This window comes from Alosa sapidissima, chromosome 22 (genome assembly GCF_018492685.1).
Source record: "Alosa sapidissima isolate fAloSap1 chromosome 22, fAloSap1.pri, whole genome shotgun sequence".
In the NCBI taxonomy this organism is placed as follows: Eukaryota; Metazoa; Chordata; class Actinopteri; order Clupeiformes; family Clupeidae; genus Alosa; species Alosa sapidissima.
The window spans coordinates 10473881-10500629 of NC_055978.1; the positions used below are offsets into that span (position 1 = coordinate 10473881).

The following is a 26749-nucleotide window of genomic DNA, read 5'->3' on the forward strand; positions in this document are numbered from 1 at the left end:
GCGCAGGTCCTTCAGGTTCTGCTCCTCCACGAAGCCGGCCAGCGCCGAGGCAAACTGGCGGAGGACACACACATTCACATGAATCACTACTTCTTTCACTCACTCACTCTCTTTCTTTCTTTCTCTCTTTTTTTGTCCTCCACAAAACTGGCCAGGGACAAGGTAGACTGGCACAGAGAAGACACATTAATCACTAGAGTCAGAGTCCCTATCTCTCTGCCTCTAAAACTCTCTCTTTCAATCCCTCACATCATCTCTCTCTCTCTCTCTATTTCGTACCTTTCTGCCACGCGACGACAGCCCCTCGTCTCCTCCCAGCTTGCCCTGCAGGTTGTCCTGGCTCTCGCCATGGCGACAGAGGTAGATGGTGCGGGGCTGGACGTGGATGTTCATCAGGTAGTACACAATCTTGCTCTGGATGTGGTCCTGGATGCGGTTGGCAAGGAAACGGCGGCCCACGTCAATCACCTTGATGAAGGACATGTTCCTGGGGAGAGAGGAGAGGGAAGTCCGTCAAGAGACCTAACGCGACAGCAGCATGGTGAGAAGGGTGATTATCACAATGTTTTTGAGTCATTACTGATGTGAGACATTGATACACTGATCCTTCGAGATGGCTGGATGGATTTTTCCATCATACTGTCAGAGGATTAATAGAAATTGATTTAGTCAATTGTTTGATAAAATGATTGTGTGTGTGTGTGTGTGTGTGTGAGCGTGAGTGTGAGCGTGAGTGTGAGTGTTTGTACCTGTCGTAATTGTCAGGGTCCAGGGGTTCGTAGCTCTGTTTGTAACACTCGATCCTCTTCTGGAAGTCTTCCATGGCATCTGTCTTATTGCAGTCCTGATAATCTGGACATGACACCTTCACTTCCTGTTCAGAGAGGAAGTCGATGGTAAGACTGTTGTCATGGGAACAGTGGGAGTATTTGCAAATTCTTTTGGACTCAGACAGACACTTACCATTATATTTGAAGCTATAACGCTGGGATCATCACAAACGGACTCGATGAAGAAGATCTGTGAAAAGACATTACTATCATTATTAAAAAGCATTCTCACACAAACATGGAAACTCATGAACATGATCACTCATACACGCACAGATACACACACAAACGTTAACACACCTTGAAGCCATTTTCATTGCCAAAGTTGAGGACCATATCTCTTCTCTCCCTTGTAGTATTCGTGGCATCAAACACCTAAATAAAAAAACACAAGAAACATTAGTGATGAAAGGAAAGGAAAGGATGGATGATGGATGGATGGATGGATGAGCGAAGGGGTGAAAAGATGGACAGCATAAGGGGGAAATTAACTCACTGCGACTTGACCCCCCTCCTCGGTGAGGTACACTTTGACATCCCTCAGGGCTGCCGAGGCACATTGACTGAGGAAAAGAGAATGACAAACACATCAGTTATTTACTACACACAAACAATAACAACTCCAACTCCCATGGTGCACTGGGAGGTCATGCAAGAGCTTGGCGTGTCTGAGGTGAACTAACTCACTTCCTGATCTTCACGGCATCCTTATTGTCTGCTTTGAAGAAGTCAAAGGAGCTGTAGTGTTTAACTGCCTCTCTCCTATACTCTCCGACGTTGAAGACTGAAAACCACCACACATACACAGAAAACAAACATTTATGAATAAATAAAAATGAAAAAATTGAACTGGTAAACTGTGTGAGAAGAACAGTCGGAGAGCATAATCCATGTGAATACAAGGGAAACAGGAAACTCCTCCTGAGGGAACAATGACTAAGCAGCAGAGTCTGGGAACTTCAACAGTCAAAAGCCCCGGACCCAAAAATGCCCCCCCTCCCCAGAGTGTTATGACGGAATTAAAGCACACTTGTACAAAATACCCAGCTTTGCTTCCTGGAATAGGTTTAATGTATACAGAAATAGCTCACCCAGAATAAAAATACACACACACACACACACAAAGAGAGAGAGACACACACACACACACACACACTCAGTCACTCATTCACTCACTGACTCAACACTCACCTTTAGTGGGCATGCCAATCCAGTTGAGGTAGCGTGTGAGTTTCCTGGACATGTAGGTCTTGCCCCGGGCGGGGAGACCCACCATGACGATCATAGTGGGGGGGTTGGCCAGATGGGGGCCTTGCCCTGCTGAGAGAAAGGGGGGAGGTTAGCATCCTTTATTAGATGACTGTAACCTGCATATAGCATCCTTTATTAGATAAATGTAACCTGCATAATTACACTTAAATACGCATAAATCAAACCATGTAACAAAATACATTAAAATGCCAATCAACAAGGCTTACAGCATCACCTAAGGATGCATACAGCAGGTAAGCCACAATTCCTACACGTCCCATAATGTGCATAACAGAGCACCATTATCTATTTATGCAGCCTGTAGTTCATTTATAGCATTGAGGGCAGCTGACAAGCAGATTGCAGCTATTTATAGACTGAATGTGTGCATCAAAAATCTGGATTATTTATTTTCATCTGTGTGAATGCTGCACATGACCCAGTAATCCCATGAAAAATTCTCTGGAGGCTCTCTGCTTTTCTCTCTCTCACACACACACACACACAAGGTCAAAGATGCTGGATTTGTGAGAGAGAAAAAGAGACAACAGTGACAAGCCCCCCTTCCTCTAGCCCACCGATCCACGTGCAGGGAGAGCATGTGCTCTGGCACCAGCGCCCCTTCCCACACACACACACACACACACACACGTCAACTTGGCATGCAAGCCACTCCACCGCTCCAGAGAAGACCCACTAGCCCACAGGCAGTGCACAAACTAGGTCACACACACACACACGTGCACACACACACAGGCTCTAAGACACACAATAACTGTAATGTGCACGTGAGTGACTGCTGAAATAAATTGACTGTAAGGGATCAGGAAAAGAGCTGCTGCCTCATAGCATGCACTCCTACAGTAGCACTGGAGGATAGTGTGTGTGTGTGTGTGCGTGCGTGCGTGCAAGCAAGTTCATTCAGAAGAGCAGTCTTGCATGCATATCAATTGGCTAATTTAGACACTCCGTTTAGGCCTCTGTAATCTCCTCTAAGAACATCCTGAGTGGAAATGCAGTCAGCAAGATCGGGGTTGATCCCATTACCGGCATTCACACACACACACACGCGCGCGCGTGCTATCAGTGAACCTCAATGACAGAGCAGAAATACATGTCAAGACCGAACCTACACATCATGTTTCAAAAACATGATACCTCGATAATCTACATGCGATTTTACATTAAAGTTTAGTAGCCTTGCAGACACCATGCAAGACATGTAGCCTACATTTGACTGTCTGTAAAAATCCAAGGTCATAGATATCAGTCTTCCTTCAGAGGTGTGTATACGTAACGACCAAGTATGGCAACGGTTGGGTATGTTTGTGTGTCTGGCATCAGATCAGCGCAACGCCGGGTGCCCGCCAACAGTAACGACACCATTGTGTACCGTGCCAATTACTGCATTCAGATAGAACACGGTCCAACGTCATTCAATTAAGCGACACCTTTTCAGGGAAGGAGCGATGAGTAAGCACTCGGCCCGGGCATAAAGTCTCACTGGGCTGCCGACGGATGTGCGATGACCAATCAGAGCTGGACGAAACATTTTTTATTTATAGTGTGTGTGTGTGTGAGAGAGAGAGAGTACCACGTCTACATCCAGGCTCACGCACAGAACTGCGCTGACTCAGACAATCCTGATAAGAGAACGTAAAAGGCGCGAGCGTCACGCGTTGTTATGGCTACCACATCTCAATCACGATGTATTTAGGATGTGACTTTGAGTGGTCTGTGCACTCTGCAGCATAAATAATCATGCACACACTAACTTACTCAGTGCATGCATCTTCACCTGGTGTTTTGGCCTTTCCTTCACTAACACAGAGAGAATAACCATCTCCAAATATCCCATAATAGCCTATGCCTCGCCTCCAGGACTGAAACGTGAGCTCTGCGAGGTGATCTGTTACAATAGAGTAGACTGGCCGCTGTTACCTATAAGGGTTCCTTTCCTTCAAAATGAAATACCCGGAGCGGCGAGGGGATTCCCGTGCGTCATTTACAGAAACTGGCATTTGAGTTCATGCGCAGCGGGAAAACAGAGAGGGGCTTATCAGAGGTATAGGCTACCTTCCTTTTAAGGTTTTCCATTGGCGAAGAATGGAATAAGAATAATCTCTCTCTGAGCACTGGTAGGCTATCAGTGTTTTAGATGTGCAATATATTAGTTTTAACCGTCAAGTGTAACGTTACAGGTGTAAACCAGATGGTGGATCTGATAAAAAATCGTATAACCATTTAGTGAAATAGCCCACCCCCTAAGTATTAATGCGCAAAAATACACAAAACGCTGGACACATAGATTATTTTACATCATGATAAATAGACACACAATCAGAATCCTGGTAATCACATCATCGGATAGGTTAGTCCACTCACCCGACCTGCAAAAATCATGTGCCCGTTGGCTATCTCTCCTAAACAACCTAATGACATCAAAAACTTACCACGCGTGGGCACAGCCGGTTTATCATCTTTAGATGGAATCCAGAGCTTTTGGATCCGGTTCTGAGTCAGTTCTCTTGGCATTCCTTGGTGGTCGACGGATAGAGGTGCAGAAATGATGGATGACAGTCGGCAAGACCAAAATCCCTCGTTTAACGAAATATATGTAAGTTACTGACAGTAAATCTGGTCTTGACAATCTATATTCTCCGAAGTCTGAACTATACAGTAAATATTGAATAGAAAGAAAAGACGTGGAGAGTCTTCAAGAATGAAGTCGCGCCGTTGTCCAGTTGTTAGCTATTCTCAGTGTCGGGTAAGCTTCCAGACCCGGCGCCCCAGATCCGCTTTTTAACTGCGCTTGGAAGGAAGCGCAACGTGACTGGGTGACGACATCCAGAGGGCGTAGACAGGCGCTCGCTCTCGGTTATGCGACGCCACCTTGTGGAATGTTGTGGGTCCGTGCGCAAGAGCTCCATAAAAATGCAACTGGGTAAAAAAGAAAGAAAGAAAGAAAAAAAAACTTCCAACTGTCTATGTAGGCTATCTTCAAGTCTGAACTGATGTTCTGCAAATTAATATAAAACATATGATACTCTGGCAAAGGCTTGAGTATAGCCTAGGAAAGCGTCTGTAATGCTTACGGGTAATAAATGCATTTTCAAAGAAAATTGTGGCCATAAATTGTTAATAAATGGCATCATCCGAAGATGATGCATGGCCATAAATGCATGACAATATATAATTACGTAGCCAGCGGTCATATCAATCCTAATGGGATAGTCCGGCTGCACGTGAGGACTGTCACGTCAACAAGAACTTGAAACTTGAGAGGGATGAGACAAAGACGGTTGGTGAGACTACCCATTTTGTTCCCTACAGCATCTCTACACCTACCCTTTGCGGTAGGTTTTCAGTGATGTTTATTTCCACTATTGTTTATTTGCAGTGAGGTAAATACAAAAGTTAATTAGACTGTGTGTGAGATGGTTAATCATCACTTGCGCTCAAGTTCTAGTAGGGAATTTGAGCGGTCCGAGGTAACTTCTCTCTGGAGTCATCGACTACAGTCGCAACTGCACGTAGCCTGCCATCCATTGCCACATAGAACTGGGGACAGGGCGTTGACGCCAGGAGGCAGAGACCCGAAGTGATGGACAGGATTAGTGTGAACTGCCTTGCTTTTTGAACTTGTCCCTGTTTATAATTTCAGTTGTTGTCGTAGACGAAACAGTTCATCTTTCAGAAGGGTGTGACTCAAAGAAACAGACAAAGGTATTCTAGGGTTCTCCATTAGCCCGAGGTAGAATGTGTGTGCAGTGTAGCTCAATATCCTAATGGCAAATAATATTCAGAATTTAAAAAATAAGAAGTGGTTTAAAAATAAATGATCGAAACGGCGCTGGTAGCCTACTTGTAAATAGTGTTTGTAGGCTATGAGTTGCATACAATAATGGTAGGGAGTGTTTGTAAGTGTCACGAATGTGATGCATTAAGAAACCTGGATGGAAAGACAGTAGCCTACTCAATGTATTTGCCTTTCTCAGGATTTAGCGTTCCGAAGTCAAAACAAAAACTCGAAAACAGACATACTCTGGCATGTAGGCTACTTTTGGCTTTGTCATGCGTAGAACGGTAATCTCACTGAATCGAACAAGTTAAGTTCACTTGAAAAGTCGTTTCGGAGAAAGACGACTACTGAAGAAATAACGGAGATAAAACAAATGTAGACACCCTTGACATGAATGTCTACAACTTGGTCAGTTGCACCTCTCTATAGTCTTAGTAAACTACTAGAGATGTCAAGTCAAGTCGGCTTTTATTGTCAATTTCTTTACATGCACTGGTCATACAAAGAATTTAAATTTCGTTTCTTACTTTCCCTTTCCCACTTAGATGTGTGTTGTAGGCTATTATTGTCTATTATTGTATAGGCCTACAATTAAGTCCTTTTGACATACTCTTACCTATTTTCATTTTCCTCAAATCGTATTACATTTGCCTCTAATGTAGATAAATGATTGATGACCCCCAGAATTACCACTGTAAACATGTTAAGTATCCCTTGTTAAGACTTCAAAGATGAAAGGTTTGCTGGGACAAGCGACTTTACAACCTACTTTGCACACACAGCTTGCTGCAAAGTGGGTGAGTGAATAGTCCTTAAATCTGCCAATTTAGTCCATCTCACACAGAGAATGTAAGCAAGCAAGGTGCCAGTGATATTACGCAAATTAATTAATGACATAACACCCTCAGGAGGGAAGTGTGTGTGTGTCGCTTCTAGAGCCTAGAAGATTGAATGAATACCCCACTACCAGCACCACACACACACACACCTTCACCTTTGATAAAGATTTCATTAACTCACTGCAATTCTCACAGGTCCTCTCTTTTCTTACATAAATTCTCCCCTCACAGACTTCCATCTATCACTGACCCACTCTTCTCTGACGAACACGAACACACACACACACACACACACACACACACACACACACACACACGTCTATCATTAGATTATAGAACAGCACCTAAGCCTGTGGGAGGCTCTGCGTTATGTCAGTCTCTGAATGTAGGTTTCCCCTATTTCTGCCACCACAGTGGTAGGAAAAAAAAAGTTCCTGTTATGCAAATCCAGCCAATTAACGGGAACCCAAAATGCCTTCAGAGTCTTCACAAAAGAACAGGGCACTCCAGGCGATCTGAGATTCGGCTTGTTCTTCGATGACTCAATCGCACCCTGGCCTGACCTCATCAGGCTCACCTTATTAGGAGGAGAAAAGGTTACAATATGACAGCCGTCACAAGAGCATGATAGCTCTTGTTTGTAAAGGAGTTAAAAGGGCTTAAAGCAAGCGAGGGAACATGCAGTGCCTGAAGTTATGATCAATTTTTAAATCCTAAATTCTGGCACTGCACCTGAGAACTTGAAGCCCTGAGGCTATCTCCTCTAGCTTTGGAAAGGTGTTAAAAGGGCCAAAGGATGTCTGCACCTGAACATGTCTGTGCCTGAAATCACGATCAGTGTTCAAATCTTAAATGGATTGGCAGAGGTGGAAAGTAACGAAATACATTTACTCACGTTACTGTATTGAGTAGTTTTTCTGTGTATTTTGTATTTTTTAAGTAGTTTATAAAATCGGTATTTTAAATTTTACTTGATTACATTTTGTGTGAAGTAGCTTATTGTACTTCGCTACATCAAAAATCCCATCCGTTACTTGAGTAAAAAAAAAGTTAAGACTAACGAAAACAGAAAGGGAGAGAAAAAAAATCGCGCCCTAAACCACTAGCCTAGTGATAATGATCAGCATGTAGCCTACAACAGAACATGAATCAAGCTGGCGCCATGCAATCTTTCTGAAAGTGATGGAGATGGAGCTGGATCACGAGATGCATCAGATTAGCCTAACCTATGAAAGTGTATTTTCCGCTATTCCAATGGGTTGTCTCAGTTCGTTTTAGCACCAATGATTGCGGAGATATTCAAGCAAACACCATGGGATTTCGTGTTTTGACGTTTGTGCTCACCTTTCTTTGGAAAGAAGTTTATTAGCAGTTGTTTCCCCTCATGTTCATGTCTCTCTTTTTCCTGTTTTGGCCTTTGTTTTTAGTAACCTTACTTGGATTTCTTGGAGAAAGACATTGCACCAGCAGCACAACAATTAGCGGTCCACTACTCAACTAAATAAACAAAAGATAGACTACCTTATGAATCGTGCAGGTGGACTAAACCATTTAGCTCAGTGGTCCCCAAACTTTTTCTTCCGAGGGCCAGCTCACTATGCCTGGCTCTAAGAGAGGGCCAGAGACTCGGAGTATATCAACCATAAATAGCTTAGTGCTGTGAACAGCAGCAGTTTACCTTAGTTGAATATTCCATTACATTTAATCATAGACTACTGCAATTTAATACCATTGCTAGCTGTGTTTATGTTGCCACCATGCCATATCAGTGTAAAATGTAGCTCAAATGAAATAATACTAATAAAAATACTCTGTTTCTTTGCATACATAGCTCAAGTTGTGAACAAGCAATATCCTACAAATAATTTAAAGTTATCAAACTATGACAGTTTTATGAAGTGCTGGCAAACACATCTGAAATGACCACCATTTTAACTTTCACTCACCTGATGAGAACTCAGTATGAACATTTGAACGTGTGAATAAATATAAATAATTATCCCAGAAAGTACCAGAAATATGACTTGAATAGAAGTGAGTTAGTTATTAACAAATAATTGATAAACGTTTAGAATACTTTGAGCACTGATGCAGTCCGCATAGGCCTCTTACATTGTTTGCAGGTAGGCCTACATTTCGTTCCGTTTTCGATGGCAAACGCGAAACAGCGCCAAAACAACCACCAGTGGACAAAAGTAGTATTACATGTGTACTGTTAAGACTCGCCATAGAGAATGAATGGGGAAATTACGGAGGTTATAGTTTGACAATGTCGTACTCCCGTGCGGGCCAGATACTATATACCACGGACATGTTTTGGGGGGCCACCCAAAATCAGTTGGCGGGCCGTAGTTTGGGGACCACTGATTTAGCTCTTTAGCAAGGAAGAGTGAGAGTGACCTTAGACCAGTGTTTCTCAAACTTTTTTTCTGGGGACCCACTTTTTAAAAAAGTAAATCGCGACCCAACTCGTGACTGTGGTAGTTAACAAACTAGACAGTTTTCACTATGTTTTGTATACAAAATCCAATCAGTCAAACTTTACATTTCGTCTGACATTCATTTTGACATTTAATTTGTAAGTTAAAATATTCAGGTAAAATAAATATATGGTGGAAATAAGTATTGAACGCTTAATTTGTTTTTCAGTAATTAGCCTAAACTTCCTCTAACTACTCTCTAACTCAGGGGTGGGCAAACTGCGGCGGATCCGGCCCGCCGAGCATTTCATTTGGTTATCAGGCTGCTCGCTATTTTTTTCCTGCGATAGAGACGACGTTGGTTAGCTTTACTGCAAACTGCTTTTCACTCTCCTTAGAGAACATTATGTCAATGTCAAAACATCATGTTAAATAGAGATAACATCATGTTAAACTAAGTTAACTCTTAGTTATCTCCTTTGCAGCAGATCTAACGTGAACATTATGCGATCCATTTAATTGGGAACGCGTCTGCACTCACGAGAGGGAGAGAGCCGCAGGTTCCAGCTGGCTTGTCATTGTTGATAATTGATATCTCCTTCTTATAAGAAAGTTTTAAAAGGAAATCATGAAGGCAACAGTAGTTCCCACTACTGACCATTTAAAAACTGTGAGGGCCCAGCTGTAGGTACAGCACTAGCCATAGCGGAGCAGGCAGAAGCTCATTGAGAAATAAACGTGAATTAAAGCGACAGTGCACAATTTATACATTTGTTAAACAGCATAAAATTAGCAGCATTTTTAAGCAATTCATATTTTAAAACAAATACGTTTCATACTAAATTATAGCCTATAAAAAATGTATTTTTTATGTGTGTGTCGTGGGGGGGTTGTTTTGCGGCCCGCCGGCCAGTTTTCAAAACCCAATGTGGCCCTTGAGCCAAAAAGTTTGCCCACCCCTGCTCTAACTACTTACAGATTCCAGCTCGTTCCTTCCCTTTTCTTGCCTTAGTGCTTTTTCTTAGCGTGTTCAATACATTTTCCCTGTGTTATTCCACTTCATTACACATGACTACTTATGGAGTTGTTTGGATTTTTTATGTGTGGATTACCTGAGTTATTACTAATACCTGGTGAAAATGTTGTGCCCCCTGTATTCCACTTTTCAAGGGCCCTCTCCTCCATTGGGGCCCTATACTTCCCACTTTCCCCCACCAGTTCGACACCCTTTAATCTGCTGAACCTTCTGCTCGTTTCCAAATATAAAAAACACTCTCTGCAACTCAACATTGGCCTGCCTGCCTCAGCTGCCTGTGAGGGGCTTTTCAGTTGTGCTGCAGGGTTGTGCACAATTCGAATTGCAATTCTGCTTCCTGTTTGCTACCTCAATTCATTGAAATGCAAGAGAAATTCAAGAATTGAATTGGAATTTAAGAGCCAGTTCCAATTCAATTCTGGAATTTTGCACAAGCCTGTTGTGCTGGATTACTGTTCACTGCAAAGCGACCCAAGGATGAGTGCAACTAACTTTAAAAATCAACTACTGCTCGGATAGTTACTGCTAGGATAATTGGATAGGAGCTAAGCTAATGCAAAGCTCACGGCACACACACTGATATCTAGAGCTCTAGCATTGATGTGTGGCTCTCGGTACACCATCACTGACCCCTAGTATGTGACCTGTGGTCACTGTTTGCTGCGGTCTCTATGGCATGGGATTTACATACAAATGCTTGATTAATCCATTTTCTTTCTTTAAACTTCCTTATCTTTATCTTTGTTTTTGTTTGCAAACCTACACCAAGCACTCCACTGCATACATCAAGTATGTGTGTGAGTGTGTGTGTGTGCTGGTTTAACTCATGAACATGGCAGCCTGATAAGGCGCCAGAGGGGAACATGATCTACACATCTGCTCTACTCAGCCTACTTGTTCTTCACACAGCAAAACAAACACACACACAGGCCAAATTTTCCTTATAAAAAAAGATAAGATATTTAATGTCCAGAATTTACAGTCTTCCACTGTCCACCACAAAGCAAAACAAATCGATGATCTGACTGCACCACTACTATATACAACATATTGTGTCTCAATACGCACATACTGTATAAAGACGGAAGGGCATACAAATAGAGGGGGCTATTTTGTGACTGTCTCTGTGTGTGTGTGTGTGTGTGTGTGACTTGTGTCTGTCTGTGTGTGTGTGTGTGTGACTTGTGTCTGTCTGTGTGTGTGTGTGTGTGTGTGTGTATGTATGTACTTGTGTGTCTGTGTGTGTGTACGTGTGTGTCTGTGTGTGCGCGTGTGTGTGTGTGTGTGTGCATGTACGTGTGTGTCTGTGTGTGTGTGTGTGTAACGTAGAGATGAATAAGATCACACTGCTTCTCCTAGATCCAACACTCTGAATTTGTCCAGATTGTAGAAACACGCCTTCACTACTCGTCCACCGAAGTATCGGCCGTTCAGGTCCACCACAGCTGGAAACACACACACACAAACAAACAAACAAACAAACAAACAAACAATTCAATACATAACCAAATAGTCAAGCAAAATAAAAATAAAAATGGGGAGAAAAGCACTAACATAGGCACAAAGCCTAGTGGCAAAATTACGTGACTCAAAAGTCGTTATATAAAATTGTAATTAATCGTCCTGTCAGTAAGTCCGGACCCAATTCAGCCACAGAGCTTGAGAGGTTCAAGCCCTGATGTTGTTGTACTTTTTTTGCCAGAGTGCAGTTTTTCAGTATTTCCAGTAAGTATCCTTAGTCATACTGTTTTGTTTTCCAAAAAATAGGAGCCACTCGATTTCCTCTGAAAACTACACAGGATGAGCACTGTTTCTACAGACCAGCTACAGACGGCACTGTCTTTAAATAAATTATGCCACAGATAAGACGCTCAGATACACGCACACGCACACACACACACACGCTTTCCATAAACTGTTCTTTCTGCGAACGTGAACTTTCTCTCAGTTCTCTGGCTCTCTTGCTCCTGCTCAAGGACACTCATAAGGCTGAGCGAAAACAGCCGGATAATCCTTCACAGGTGTGTGTGTGTGTGTGTGTGTGTGTCTGTGTGTTGTGTAACAAGCTAGATTGTATTATGTGTGTGTGGTGTGTGTGTGTGAGAGAAAGTGTGCATAAGAGCTTGGTTGGGTATGTGGGTGTTGGTATGTGTGTGTGTGAGTTTGTGAGTGAGAGAGAGTGTGCATAAGTGAGCTTGGGTGTTGGGGTGTGTGTGAGTGAGAGAGTGTGCATAAGTGAGCTTGGGTGTGTGTGTGTGTGTGTGTGAGTGAGTGCGTATGTGTGTGTGTAAGTGTGTGAGTGAGAAAGAGAGAGAGAGAGAGTGTGCATAAGTGAGCTTGGGTGTGTGTGTGTGTGTGTGTATGTGTTTGTGTAAGTGTGTGAGTGAGAAAGAGAGGGTGAGAGAGAGTGTGCGTAAGTGAGCTTGGGTGTGTGTGTGTATGTGTGTGTGTAGGTGTGAGTGAGTGAGGGAGAAAGTGTGCATAAGAGAGCTTGGTTGAGTATGGGGGTGTTGGGTGTGTGTCTGTGTCTGTGTGTGTGTGTGTGTGTGAGAGTGAGTGAGTGAGTGTGTGTCTGTGTGGGAGTGAGTGAGTGAGTGTGTGTGTGTGTGAAAGTGTGAGAGAGTAAGTGAGGATTAGAGAGCTTGGTTGGGTATATGGGTGTTGTGGTGACCGGGTGTCTCTGTTTGTGAAACAGTTATTCTATGTATTCTAGTGTGTGTGTGTGTGTGTGTGTGTGTGTCCCACCAAAGTAGTTGTAATGTAATGACGTGTGTGGGACCAGACTGAACTGGGCTTTGGTTCTCCTGAGTGTGATGTAACACTCGAGGGAGTCTCACCTGTTTTCAGGACAAGCTGATCTGGGACACCTGAATTGGAGCACTCCGTGCGTGCGCACACACACACACACACACACACACACACACACACACACACACACACACACACACACACACACACACACACACACACACACACACCAGTGAGACTGACCTTTAATGGCTGACTCCACTCTCTCAAACTCCAGGAAGATACGAACCGCTTCATCGTCAGTGACGTTGGCGATCTTGAGAATATACAAAAACACACACGAAAGATTAGCACGGATATTAAATGGACAAGCTTATTACAGTTGTGATACAAATGACAAATAGCTCTTGACAACTAGTCAAAAATAAATGCCTTCTGTGTGAAGTAAACAACACTGACACATGCACTTTTGTTCACACACACACACTTCCAAACATGAGGTCAAGTTGCACACACAGAAAAGAAATAATGCCTAGGTGTGATGATCTACTGGCATCGTCTAACGTGTGTAACGACTATGTGTAACATTAGTGTATAAGCCATTTATAAATAATTACTGTGGAAATATTAAAATTGACATTTATCTTACAACAAGAAAGTTGTAGATTACCAACTTATTCATTTGGTGGTATAATAAAATAAGCTTTTCTGTTTTAGACATAAGTCATTATAATTCAAACATACAAGTTGACTTTTCCTCAACAGTGTATCAGACTATTAAATACTGAAACTAGTACTGCTATGAAAGTGTAATGAATCAAATGTATTTTACTTGTATCTCTCATATAGGGGTAGTTTCACAATCAGGCTTAGCCCTTTTGTTCCAAAAGACTCAATATACCCTCTCATAATGTCATTATTTATGTTTTTCAATATGCCTCTTGACTTTTCTGAAAACATGTCTTGCATGTAGGCAGGGCTTTTCATTTGTGCTTTCAAACACTTGATTGGTTGGGGCAAGAACCTGAGGAATGACAAGAGCCTCTGCTAGTCCCCTGGCACTAGAATGGAGCTTCTCCGTTCTGATTCGGGGTACTTATTTTCCTGACATTGAGGCCTGGGGGGTGCTCCAAGTATGTGGTTTAGTACTCCAAATCTGGGTATGTTAACTAAGTATAAGTATAAGTATAAGTAAGTATAAGTATACTTATATTATTAAAGAGTATATATAATCTTTTGATCCCGTGAGGGAAATTTGGTCGCATTTATCCCAATCCGTGAATTAGTGAAACACACTCAGCACACAGTGAACACACAGTGAACACACAGTGAGGTGAAGCACGCACTAATCCCGACGCAGTGAAGCTGCCTGCTACTACAGCGGCGCTCGGGGAGCAGTGAGGGGTTAGGTGCCTTGCCTACTGGTCGGGGTCCGGTTACAAGTCCAAAGCGCTAACCAGTAGGCCACAGCTGCCCCCCACTAACAGTACAGTAAGTGGTGAACCTACTACAACAAGAGCCCCATCATGGCCTTTTTGTGTTAGGAGAATGAAGCCATACAGCTCCAATGTCTTCTCAGTTAGTCTTTTAAAATGATATCAGATTAGTAAACAGAATGTGCCTTTGGAACATTGGATGAATGGCTGCTGATAATGGGCAATGTAGATATGCATTAAAGATCAGCCATTTCTTTCTACAACAGTTGAGAACCCTTTTGCAATTATGTAAGCACATAATGTGATCTGAAACTGCTGCCCTGATTAAAAAAACAATGCAACTGATCTCAGATTGGTATTCTGTCTATAATGGAGTGGAATGGACATTTCTAAGTGACCCCAAACTTTTGACCGGTAGTGTATGTACAGTATGTCACTATGGATTAAAAAGTCTGCTAAATAAAAAGAACTCTTGGATTTGAGTTAGCAGTGCTGCTGAGATTGGGTCCATTTTTTTGTCTGACTGTATGATGTGGATAAAGTTGTTGAACAGAAAGTCAGGCAAGTGCGGATTTTTTTTGACACAGCAAGACAACATATCAGACAGACACACACACACCAACTGACCTCAAAGATGACACACTTGGTGACTTTGCCATATTTTTCGCACTCCTCTTTTGTCTCGGCCTCCAGATCCTCATCCACCTCCCCCCGCCCCACCATGTTCTGCGCACACACACACGCACACACACACACACACACACACACACAGACAGAGGTAGAAATGACAGATGACAGAGGGAGAAAAGGTTTTAACTGTTAACTTTTTGGAGCATAATACCTGATACCAACTTTAGGTATGATTTTTAAAATACACACACACACACACGCACATGAATATGCACAAACTGTAAACACACACACACACACACACACACACACACACACACACACACAAATGAATATGCACAAATTTCAACACAATGAAATCAAGATCATAACAAAGACTTGCTTGAGTAGTGGAACTAAGATTACATAAGCGTGACAAATGTTCTCGAGTTTTGATTAATAATTAATCAATTTGTAAGAATCCTAATTTCCAGGCTCATAATCCTTTCAATCATATGTGGACTTGATCAGCTACTAAATGTGGGCCTGTTGTGGGCCTACTGTCCACAGGAACAGTTAACAGGACAGGAAATGTAACCGAATGTATACCTTGTCATGTGCACACACGCACAGTTATCACCCTTAGTATAACTACTTTGGTCACACACACACACACCACACACAGTTCTACCCTTAGTATAACTACTTTGGTGGGGCACACACACACACACACACACACACACACACACACACGGTTCTCACCCTTAATATAACTACTTTGGTGGGACACTTGAGTATTTCCGTGAGAGGGTTGGGCTCGGAGCCGGACGCTGCTCCTGCTCCTCCTGCTGCCGCTGCGGCCGCCGCCGCCGTCTTCTTCTGCGCTTCGGCTGTGGCGGAGGAGACACACCACACACACTCTAAACACGTCAGGCCTTCAAAACACACACTTACTCACACACACTCTATGACTGCCACATTCACGGCAACCCACAATGACTCACACTGCAGGTGACTTAACCACGGCAACTTACAAACAAGAGCAATAAACAGAAGCTGAGGCTTCCTTTCCTACACAGACACACACACACACACACACACACGTCGCGCCCTATTCACATGCACATAGTGCACACGTTCAAATAAGCAGCAATCATTTGTTAAAGCTTACCAGTGTTACACACAACAAAGAACATTTCCAGTTATTATAATTATGCAGTGAGTGTGTGTGTGTGTGTGTGTGAGTGTTACTTCTGTTTAGGAGCTGGGAGCTGCTATATAGTCTGGTTCTCCAGAGTAGACAGTTATGTTTGGTATTATTTAGTTTTGTATGTGCTGTTGTGTCAGTGATGAATAGTTAGACTGAAGATGTCAAGCTTGCCACATTGACAGTAACAGAAACACAGCTCAGGTTCAAAACTGAGATTTATCATTCTGTTAAGCACTCAGCACCCATACCAGATGCATGCATTGCCATACATATATCAAAAACTAAACAGCTGAAGAAGTCTTGAACACACCATTGGTTTCTAGTTCCAAGCGAAGCACTGGCACTGACTTGTATATGCAATTGTGTGTGTGTGTGTGTGTGTGTGTGTGTGTGTGTGTGTGTGGCATATTCACTTACTAGTGAGTCACTAGTCACTAGTAAGTGAATCTGCCACACACACACACACAATATTGGTTGGGCAGCATTGGGTGACCTGAACTCACCCAATGCAACCCAACCAATATTGTGTGTGTGTGTGTGTGTGTGTGAGTGAGTGAGAGAGAGCAGAAACAGTGATGTAAGAAGTCAAACCTGCAGCACCCAGCATCCAGCCAGGTGGCTCTGCAGCAGACTGACTGGAACCTACACACACACACAAATACAGACACACACACAATTTTACAGACACACACGTTCCAAAACAACAAATTACAAAAACAATTCACAAATGTAAAAAAAAAAAAAACCTCCACATATACACACACACCACTGAAAAATCTTATGAAAATACACCACTGATGCATACACAAGGACACATCACAACATACTTAAAAATCATAAGAAAAAAAACAGAACACTTCCCTAGTTACGGTCAGCCTGTAAACAAAATACAATGTTGACGAATATGAAACTAGCTCACTAATCCTACGCAGCCACTAGTGCTCTTGGAACTAGAAACCAAGAAATCTACAAAGGGAAGGTGGCCTGTGCATTGGTGCTTGTCCGTGTTTGTGTTTGTAAAAAAAGTGTGTTACCTTTCATGGTAGAATCTCCTGATGGCCTGTGTGTCTGTCTGTGTCTTTCTGTATCTGTGCGTGTGTGCGTGTGTGCGTGTGTGTGTGTGTCTGTTCAACTGAACTGGTTTCCAAATCTGAATGACAACGCAAACACTCTTAGAATTGTCGTTAGGGATTCCCCAAACACCCCAGACATTGCAGTTGTCGATGAACTTTCTAAAAGTATTCTGATTTGATTCTGGATTCTAGATTGTTTCTTTGATGAACTTCCTAAAAGTATTCTGATTCTGGATTCTAGATAAGTAAGTATTTAAGTAAGTATATATACTCTTTTGATCCCGTAAGGGAAATTTGGTCTCTGTATTTATCACAATCTGTGAATTAGTGAAACACATTCAGCACACAGTGAACAGGTGAGTGAGGGGTTAGGTGCCTTGCTCAAGGCCACTTCAGCCGTGCCTACTGGTCGGGGTTCGAACCGGCAACCCTTCGGTTACAAGTCCGAAGCACTAACCAGTAGGCCACGGCTGCCCCATCAAGATTGTTTCTTTGATGAGCTTTCTAAAAGTATTCTGATTCTGGATTCTAGATTGTTTCTTTGATGAACTTTCTAAAAGTATTCTGATTCTGGATTCTAGATTGTTTCTTTGATGAACATTGATTTCTTACACAGCCTAAGCCACAACCCACCTCCCCAATCCCTCAATAATCCCTTCCCAATGTCCAATATGCACTTTACATCTTCACAAACACAATTTCATTGCATTTCTTACACCAGTAACTATGGTGTTATTAACTTGTGCCAAATCTGTGTGTGTGTGTGTGTGTGTGTGTGTGTGTGTACCCTTCTCTGTAGTTTCTCCGATGATGATCTTGCCGCCCCTCTTGCTGGTCTTCTCCACTGACAGCGCTGTGCTCAGACCCTGTTCATGCTTCCCCAGACCCTGGCCCTCTCGAAAACCGTACTTCTGCATGATCTTATGGGCCACCGTGCCACTGCGCAAAGAGGAAACAGACACACACACACACACACAAACAGGTTCCTATTAACAGATTTAGAGAATTACCACATACACTGATCAGGAGTAACCCTTATAACTATGTGGAACACACACACACACACACACACACACACACACACACACACACACACACACACACACACACACACACACACTCACCCCATGTTGGCTAGGAACGAGTTGGTAGGGCCAGGGGGAGACCGAGGTCGTTCGGAATCTTCGTACATGGGAGGTGGGATCGCTGCCTTGGACCCTCGGGACCCCCGACCTTCATCTTCATACGAAAATGAAACAGCTGCCATGGCAACCAAAACAACATCAAGACATAAGAGAAACACAGAAGACAAATTATATTAATTCTTTTTTTTTTACGATTTACAGAACAGAAAGAACATAACACACATTACACACAATCAGTTTACTTGGGGTTTTTTTGCATGTATTTTAGATCAGTACAGTTTGTCATGAGGAAAACGATTAATAGGCATGTCTAGATAGTCATGGGGTTTGCAATTTGCATGTACTGTACTTCAAAGATATCCAAAGAGCTACACAACCTAATGTAGACAATCCGTGGAGCAATAGTGACCTCTAGTGTTCACTCAAGTTCACACATGAACCCTGTCTACATGTACAAAGGATCTTAAATTAAATAAAATGATAATACGGCTCATCACAATGCTAGTAGAATGCTCCATTGACTTGTATGGGATTTCCCAACGTTCTACTGTAAATTATTTTCATTTATTGCACGGCTCTTCATAATGCTGAGGAATGCTCCATTCACTTGAATAACCTTCCCAACGTTCGGTGGTCTGATATTTCTCGATAACAGAGAAATTCTCGATAACTGTTGCAAAGTATAACAGACCTGTCAAGGAAAATGGGTTTTGTGCTTCTAAGTCACGTCTTTCATATCACTCCGCAACTACTGGAACTTCATTCAAAAGTGAAAGCGACGGTTGATCAGCTGTGTTCTAAAGAATGTTTGATTCAAGTTCAGCATGTGTTGTTGCAAACTATTTGTTTCTCAGCAAAAGCCATGATGAACGGTAACAAAATAGACTATAGCCCAGGCTATGTAGGCTAAAGTCATATCGTGAGGAGTTTATTGTTCAGTTTTGGCAAGTAGCCGTGTAATAAGCGGGATAATGTATAGAACGCCGGTCATTATCGGGAAATAGGTTCCGACAGGGCGAACCGGACCCCGACATGCTGCGCCCCGACGCGTCCTGATCACCCTGTCGGGACTTAGTCATCCAAACATTACTTTTTACCCGTGCTGTGCACTGATTCATGCTGCCAAAACTTCTACCCTCTCTTTTACCGATATATGCAAGGGATGATGTATAGAATGTCCTGACAGAGCGAACCGGGTTTGCCTCGCCCAGAAGGGACTTATTTTCCTGATAATGACCGGTGTCATTATCATCAAACATTATCATCAAACACACAGACAGACAGACAGAGGTTCCTGTAATTTATAGATTGTACTCACAGTCTCTTTCAACCAAAGACGTAGGTGGGGCGATGGCTGCTCCTCCTATGGCTGCAGAGGAGAATTGTTGATTATTTATTTGTCAATTTCGTTTTTTTACACAAAGCACAAACATCAGTCACAGTTGTAGTGTTGTTCGTTACTTTGGATTACACTTCAGCAGGTACTGTTACACCAGGGTGACGAGAATGTTGTAGAATGAATACTCAGAAAAAGAATATACATGGCATTTTAGAACCTTACATTGTTGTGCAACGGAATCTTTTGTTAGAATTTTCATGATGAAGGGTAACAGTTGACACATGAAGAAAACAGTTGACACATGAAAAGAGGTAGACCTAATATTTGGCTACAACCTAATTCCATGAATTCAGTGAAATCCTTGTCCAATAGCAGAGACTACAGTCCAGACTGGTACCTGATGAGAGTTCTAAGAACCGTTCTTTCAATTCTACCTTGTTCATTTCCTAGTGATGGGCAAATGAAGCTTTGGTGAACCAATGAAAGACAGCAGTGTGAAGCTGGCGACACTAATGAAAACAAATCCAATATGCCCACCACATGTAGATTTTTCAACATAAAAGTCCTTACCCAAACCAGTATATGTAACCAAAAACACTGGTTTGCTTAAGGACTTTATGTTGAAAAATGTATGTGTGGCAGCCATCTTTTTTCTTTTTCAGCTAGTGTCGCTAGCTTCACACGGCAGTGGTTCAGTGGTTCACCAAAACTTAATTTCCCATCACTATCATTTCTCATTCTACACACGCCTATTCCATGATCTACTGACAAGCCAAGAAAAGAGCATTTGGATTTCCTCTCTCTCCTCATCCGGTGACACTCACTCCTCTTCCTCTTCTCCTTGTCGAACTCGTCCTCCTCGTCGGACTCCCCCTCTGTTGGGAAGCGGGAGAAGCCACTTGGAGCGCTGCCTTCATGGCGCTCCTTCCTCTTCCTGCAGGAGGACAGAGACAGCGTGAGGAAGTGTCTGTGTCTCTGTCTGTCTCTCTCCGTCTCCGTCTCTCTCTCACACACACACACACAAAGCACATGTACACACAGAGACAGCGTGAGGAGGTGTCTGTGTCTCTGTCTGTCTCTCTCTCACACACACACACACACAAAGCACATGTACACACAAAGCACATGTACACACAGAGACAGTGTGAGGAGGTGTCTGTCTGTCTGTCTGTCTGTCTCTCTCACACACACACACACACACACACACACACACACACACACAAAGCACATGTACACACAGAGACAGCGTGAGGAGGTGTCTGTCTGTCTCTCATTCACACACACAAACCACATGTACACACAGGGAGCACACATACACAAACAAACAACACACACACATACTATGCATGCATTTACAAAAACACACACAAGCACACACACACATAACTGATTCTAACCAGGGCACCGACAGGATCCTCCAACTTAAAGGTGCAGTCAGGGATTTTACGTGATTTCAAGCCCATAATAAATGTTGTCACATTTTTTTTGCAATCATCTCCTAACGACCGCTAGCTGCACATTTCGTGACCACTGTAAAAAAATAAATAAATAAATAAATAAAAAAAAAAACGGTCTTGGTGGCAGCTAAGGCTCCCAAAACTGGAAACAGTGGAGGCAGCTTGCCCCCAAAAACATGTAAAAACACATCTAAAAACAGCAACATAAAGTTAGCGGTCTAATAATGAAAACGTTCACAACATTAGAAGAAATCATACTGCTACATTGCTGTGCTAATTTACTTGTTTTTGACTCATTTTGAATATTTAATTATCCCACCTGTGACAACCCTCATCATTCCAGCTGACATGTCAGATGCACCTGCGCTTGCACGCACTCACTTGAGAACAGTGAACACAAGTTTCAAAATATAAGCGATAGTTCATTTATTTTCGAAAGAGACGCAAAATTCCTCCTTGGGCGTCTGACGTTACGGTAGAAAAAATAAGACCTTGTAAATGAAATTCAAAACTTTGTAAATTAAATGAAATACTTTTAAGGCCTTCATTTGACAATATTAAATTTAAGACTTTTCCAATACTTTTAAGATCCCGCGGGTACCCTGTTAAAAATTTCTGTTGGAATCCAGTGACATATGTCGACAGAGCTGAGCATTGGGGTGGTGTCTAAGAAAATCAAGACATTCTCTAAATGTAATACATGCACTCTGAAGCACAGCTAAGATTCACAGACTGAGAGACAGACAGGTATGCAGGCAGGCAGACAGACTGAGAGACAGACAGGTATGCAGGCAGGCAGACAGACAGACTGAGAGACAGACAGGTAGGCAGGCAGGCAGACTAACACAGTGACTCTATGAACTCACAGAACTGGGAGCATGCAGTCAGGCAGGCAGGCAGACAGACAGACAGACAGCCTGACAGACACAGACAGACAGACAGACAGCCTGACAGACACAGACAGACAGACAGACAGATAGACAGACGGGCAGGCAGCGTGGAGGTGCAGAGACGGAGGCGTACTTCTCGCGCTCTTCGATCTCCTTCAGGCGCTCCTGCTCCCTCTGCCGCTGCCGCTCCTCCCGGTGCCGCTTCACCACCTTCTCGTAGTCGTTGGGGAACATGGGGTCGTACTCATCGGCCAGCGGAATCAGCACATCCCCCGACGAGAAGCTGCTCGGAGCCGCGTCCTGACACACACACACGCACCCCCACCAAACACAATCGTCTTGTTTGCCATCATCGTTCTGACATTTATAAACACAAACAAGGGCCAGCACACACTCATCAATAAGAAGACACACAGACACACACACCTTGACTCCTGCGGCGATGCGAGGGGGTGTGTCTAAGATCTGTCTCTCATCTCCTGCACTTCCTCTTTTCAGGTCAATAACAGGAGCCAACACTGTAGTCTGTTTCATGCGCTGGCTCTGGAGACAAACAAACAAATACCAGTAAACAAAAACAGTATTTGGTTCTGTCTTTCCCATCCAAATGTCATGTAATCTCAATGGCACGGTCTACATATTCTCAAACAAACAAACAATCCTAAGCATGAAGAGCATGAGAAGACATAATGCAAAAAAGCATATCCAAAAACAGAGACAACAGACCGACACTGTCTGATCTACTTCAGGAACAGGTAACATCTAAACAAACTAGAGGCAAATACCACTGAAAGTAACGTTACGTGTGTGCATGGTCAGACACTAAGGAAGGGGTTTTAAAATCTAACAAAGTGTGCAGAGCAGACAACAATAAAGAAATACATACTTTGGCCTGTGTGAGGGCAGCTTTCTTCACTTTGAGCTGCGACTGAAGCAATTTGAAGTTCTTGGACCAACCTTCCGTTTTAGTGTCGCTCGCTCCCACTCCCAGATCATCGTACAAGGACATGGCTCTGCGATATCGTGCAAGTACTGCGGAACATGGACAATGTTAAGAAAGCCAAAACTGTTCAAATCCTGTCGCGTTATCTTGTGAGGACGAAATTAGCTTAAATTAGCCGTAGCTTGCTAGACAGCTAGCTAAGTCTGTTGGCTTGTTGGATCACTAGCAAATAGAGAATAAACGCTCAGACATTAAATCAAAAATTAAATCAAGTACTTTGAATCGAAACTCATTAAACCGATTAATTCAAAATGTATTTTAATCGCATGCACATAGGCTACCTCGCTTGCTGTATTTAGCTAGTATCGCTTGCATTTAGCAGCTTGTACGATAGCTGGGGATATTTAAGGTTGACGTTAACTGTTATATGCTAAAGTATTGTTCCAGGTGTGTGCTTGTGGTTCAATCTATCAGATGCAGATTAAATGAGTGCACATACACAGTCTTTTAACATATACACGAAGAAGGCAATGGACATATTGATCAAAGAGGTAAACAAAGAGAGAAATACATCAAATGTTGCTAAACTGAACAGTTCCAAGGAGAAGTAACACTTAAAACGGTTCGTGATCAAAATATCTCAATAACCCACATTTTAAATAAGAAATAAACACAGAAAAACATGCTAAAATACCTCAAATAGCTGTAGGATTTCACATTAACTATGATGAACACAGGGTCAGGACATAGAGCGCTTTGCCACGGTAATCAGGACCCCGGCAGACGTGTTGCGCCTGAGTAAAAACAATGAAACCATGGGTTTACTGTCTATGGGTGAAACAGAAAAACTCTGTGTACTAGATACACTGCTGCTATTATATGTCATGTAAATTACACAAATATAACTCGCACTCGCTGTGTATGTACGCTCTCGATTTATGACAGCAAACCGTTTTTCAGGCAGTAAAAAGCTTACCTTCTGACGTATGGTCTGTATGCTATCACCAAACATGTTCATTAGGTGGAGCCAGAGCCCGTCTACGGGGAGCCTTGCCACTCCGTATTAAGTCCCATTGTACCGAATTTTGGATGCAGTTCCACCAGAGTTCCACTGGGGGCGATCGCCATGAGTGCAGAATGAATGGGAGTCAATGGAGCTAGACGGCTAAATTGGTCTCTTTCACCTGATTGTCGTTGACAAATCTCAGATTTGATTGTAGTTTGTATAACTTCAACATGGGTTATAGGTCAAAAGTTGAATGAACGAGTGCTTATGTCCTTTTGATTTCTTACAGGTTGGGTCGTTGTTGCACATAACACGCTAGCATTGTGCTAATGAATGACATCATTGACACATTTGAAAGGCTTTTTAGAACAATTAAGTGACTTTAAAATATATAATACTCAAACAAGTGTATTTCCTTGCCTCCCCTTTCGAATGCAATACTCAAATTACTTGAAAAAAAAATATATCCCAAGAAAAGTGGATTTTGAGGGGTACAGCTCCATAGACCTCCATGCATTCTGCACTCGTGGACGAGCGCCCTCATGTGGAACCACAGAAGGAACTGCAACCAGTTCAGAAACCAAGTTTTCCGAGAGTGGCAGTTCTGCCTTTATTAGACATTCTCTGGCAATTGCATCACTCTACACACTCCTGTACAGTAGGTGGCGGTATACATAAATTAAACGATGTAATCTGCCATTAAAGGAAAGAAGAAGAAGAATAACCATTACGGATGTGAGTCGCTACCCGATGTGAGTCACGCATGCTCAGATTGATAGGTTTTACGGCATAACGCCAAGGGATCCGACTGAAATCTATAAAATAATTCACTTTTCTGATTAAAAAATGTTTTAGCTATCTGAAATTGTTTGATTGCTAACGTTAGCAAACGCCATTCAAGTGACAGCCTTTGTTGTGCTTGATTGCTTACTTAGCCTAGCAGCTACTTGCTTACTTGCCAGCAGTGAACAAACTTCATTATGTAGGTCAATTTTTATTGATATTACAGAAGTCTCTCGCTAGCAGGCTACTTCAGCCTCTAATCTAGAACTGACATTCTAGAGATCATGCCGTGAAAATGTGATGGCTTACGCTAAATAATACATTACTGCTGTGTAGGCTAATGTCATTATTCTGTGGCTAACAGCACTGGTAGTCGCAAACAAAGATTCTAGAGCGGAGCAAGATAGATCAGTTACGTCATAGGCATGAAGTATGCTCTGAGCCTGACAGGGCGCCATTTTAATAAGCTCAGCGCAAAATTTCATATACAGTTCCAATTCTATGAGCCCACCTGAACAGCTGTTTTTAACATTACCAGCTAGAACTGACAGTGTGAAAGGCCCGATTGATCTTTTTCCAAGTTTACACTGAATAAGGAGTGGTAAATAGGCCTATTATTTAGACAGAAGTAGCTATTTCACTGGTAAAAAGATCACATAAATTCTCATTGAGAGACTGGATAGCCTACAGATAAGCTAGCTAGCAGGTAAACTAACTTAACGTTAGTTATATTATCACCATTTTTCTTTTTCCTACCTGTAGGCTATAAGTTAACCCTTTGTTTACAGCCTGCTTAAACACAGCGCATAAGATAGGCTATATCAATCACTAATAAGGTCGAGATTTCACTCAAGCGTCTGATGTTCATAACTTAAATAAATGCAAATGGTATAGGCTAAACACAACCGTGCTTGACACTATTGTATCGTTTCCATGCAGTAAAAAACTCCCAAATTGTCCTGCTTGCCTATGTAAAATGCATATGACCACAGAAGTTCGTTTTCAAAAATCATTAGCCTATTTACAGGCTGCAGCCAACTTAAAACACGTCCAGATGAATCTAACCGTTGGACTTAATTTGTGCAATTATATGTTAATAAAACAATTTGCTTGTGTTATAAAATAGCTGTAGTCCTATTATTTAGGCCTACTCATCTAGGCCTACTGTAAATCCTCAAATTATGGCAGGGGTCTTTTCTTTACTTATAGGCTGCGTAAGCACATGCCTTTATTTAATTAAGCATTATTTACTTTTTATTATAGGCTGCGCAATTGTGCATCTTAAGCCTCTCGCAAGCTCAAAAGAGGGCAGCACGTGACTGAGCTTGAGAGCGACGTGAGACCCGTGGTGTAAATATTAACTTTCAGTGTTTTACGATGTCTTTGTAAATTAGGCCTACGTTTAATTAAAAAGTGTTTCTTGCGTGCGTTCATTCTCTCATTCCCTCTCCAAAATGTTCCTGTTCTAGGCTGATCAGGTGCATGAACCCAGCATCCGTGTGCGCATCACATGAATCACAAGTGAGACAATAGATTGACCATCTTGTACAACTGCCTTATCATAGGCATGTTACATTCATGACATGAAAAATGGAACTTATAGAACGAAAATGACAAATTAGGCAGTCGGCTAAACGCTTTAAACTTGCGCAAAACTGATGAACCCAGCATTGGTTCGTCGCATAAATCAAAACACAAATTGAAGCAACACTGACCATTGGACAATCCTACCACAAAACCTTTCCATAGGCATTCAACCTTTATGACATAAGAAGTGGAATATGAACGCATTTCATCACACCTGACAATTAAACGGAGCTGTGGCTTTTCGCGATTTGACTGATTCTTGAGGTTTCAGCGCAGTGTTGACTTGCATGCGCGTCTTTTTAAGATGGTGAGCGTAAACGAAGGAAAGCCCTCTAATCGGACGGG

General features: G+C 42.5%; 2 protein-coding genes across 6 annotated transcripts in view; both read right to left on the reverse strand.

Annotated features, from left to right (window-relative positions):
• Positions 1 to 4862, reverse strand: part of pfkfb3 (6-phosphofructo-2-kinase/fructose-2,6-biphosphatase 3) — a 9595-nt gene extending 4733 nt beyond the window's left edge. For 3 of the 5 annotated variants that reach the window (XM_042079199.1, XM_042079201.1, XM_042079202.1), the window contains exons 1-9: positions 4535 to 4862; positions 2022 to 2150; positions 1518 to 1614; positions 1327 to 1393; positions 1131 to 1205; positions 964 to 1020; positions 750 to 874; positions 280 to 487; positions 1 to 54 (exon numbers count right to left, since the gene is read on the reverse strand). The exon at positions 1 to 54 is cut by the window's left edge and continues 93 nt beyond it. In XM_042079199.1, coding sequence (XP_041935133.1) covers positions 1 to 54; positions 280 to 487; positions 750 to 874; positions 964 to 1020; positions 1131 to 1205; positions 1327 to 1393; positions 1518 to 1614; positions 2022 to 2150; positions 4535 to 4616 — 894 coding nt within the window. In that variant the 5' untranslated portion in view covers positions 4617 to 4862. The remainder of the gene's footprint in view (positions 55 to 279; positions 488 to 749; positions 875 to 963; positions 1021 to 1130; positions 1206 to 1326; positions 1394 to 1517; positions 1615 to 2021; positions 2151 to 4534) is intronic. The other 2 variants (XM_042079200.1, XM_042079203.1) reach the window with 1 other exon arrangement.
• A 6251-nt stretch (positions 4863 to 11113) lies between these two features.
• On the reverse strand, positions 11114 to 23822 carry rbm17 (RNA binding motif protein 17). Its single transcript, XM_042079204.1, has 13 exons — positions 23723 to 23822; positions 22972 to 23117; positions 22512 to 22628; positions 22219 to 22385; positions 20563 to 20672; positions 19718 to 19768; positions 18379 to 18514; positions 18042 to 18193; positions 16773 to 16823; positions 15734 to 15861; positions 14990 to 15088; positions 13170 to 13242; positions 11114 to 11623 (listed from the first exon to the last, which is right to left on the reverse strand). The coding sequence occupies exons 2-13, from the start codon at positions 23092 to 23094 to the stop codon at positions 11520 to 11522; spliced, it is 1311 nt and encodes a 436-aa protein (XP_041935138.1). The 5' UTR covers positions 23095 to 23117; positions 23723 to 23822; the 3' UTR covers positions 11114 to 11519.
• Positions 23823 to 26749: the final 2927 nt, after the last annotated feature.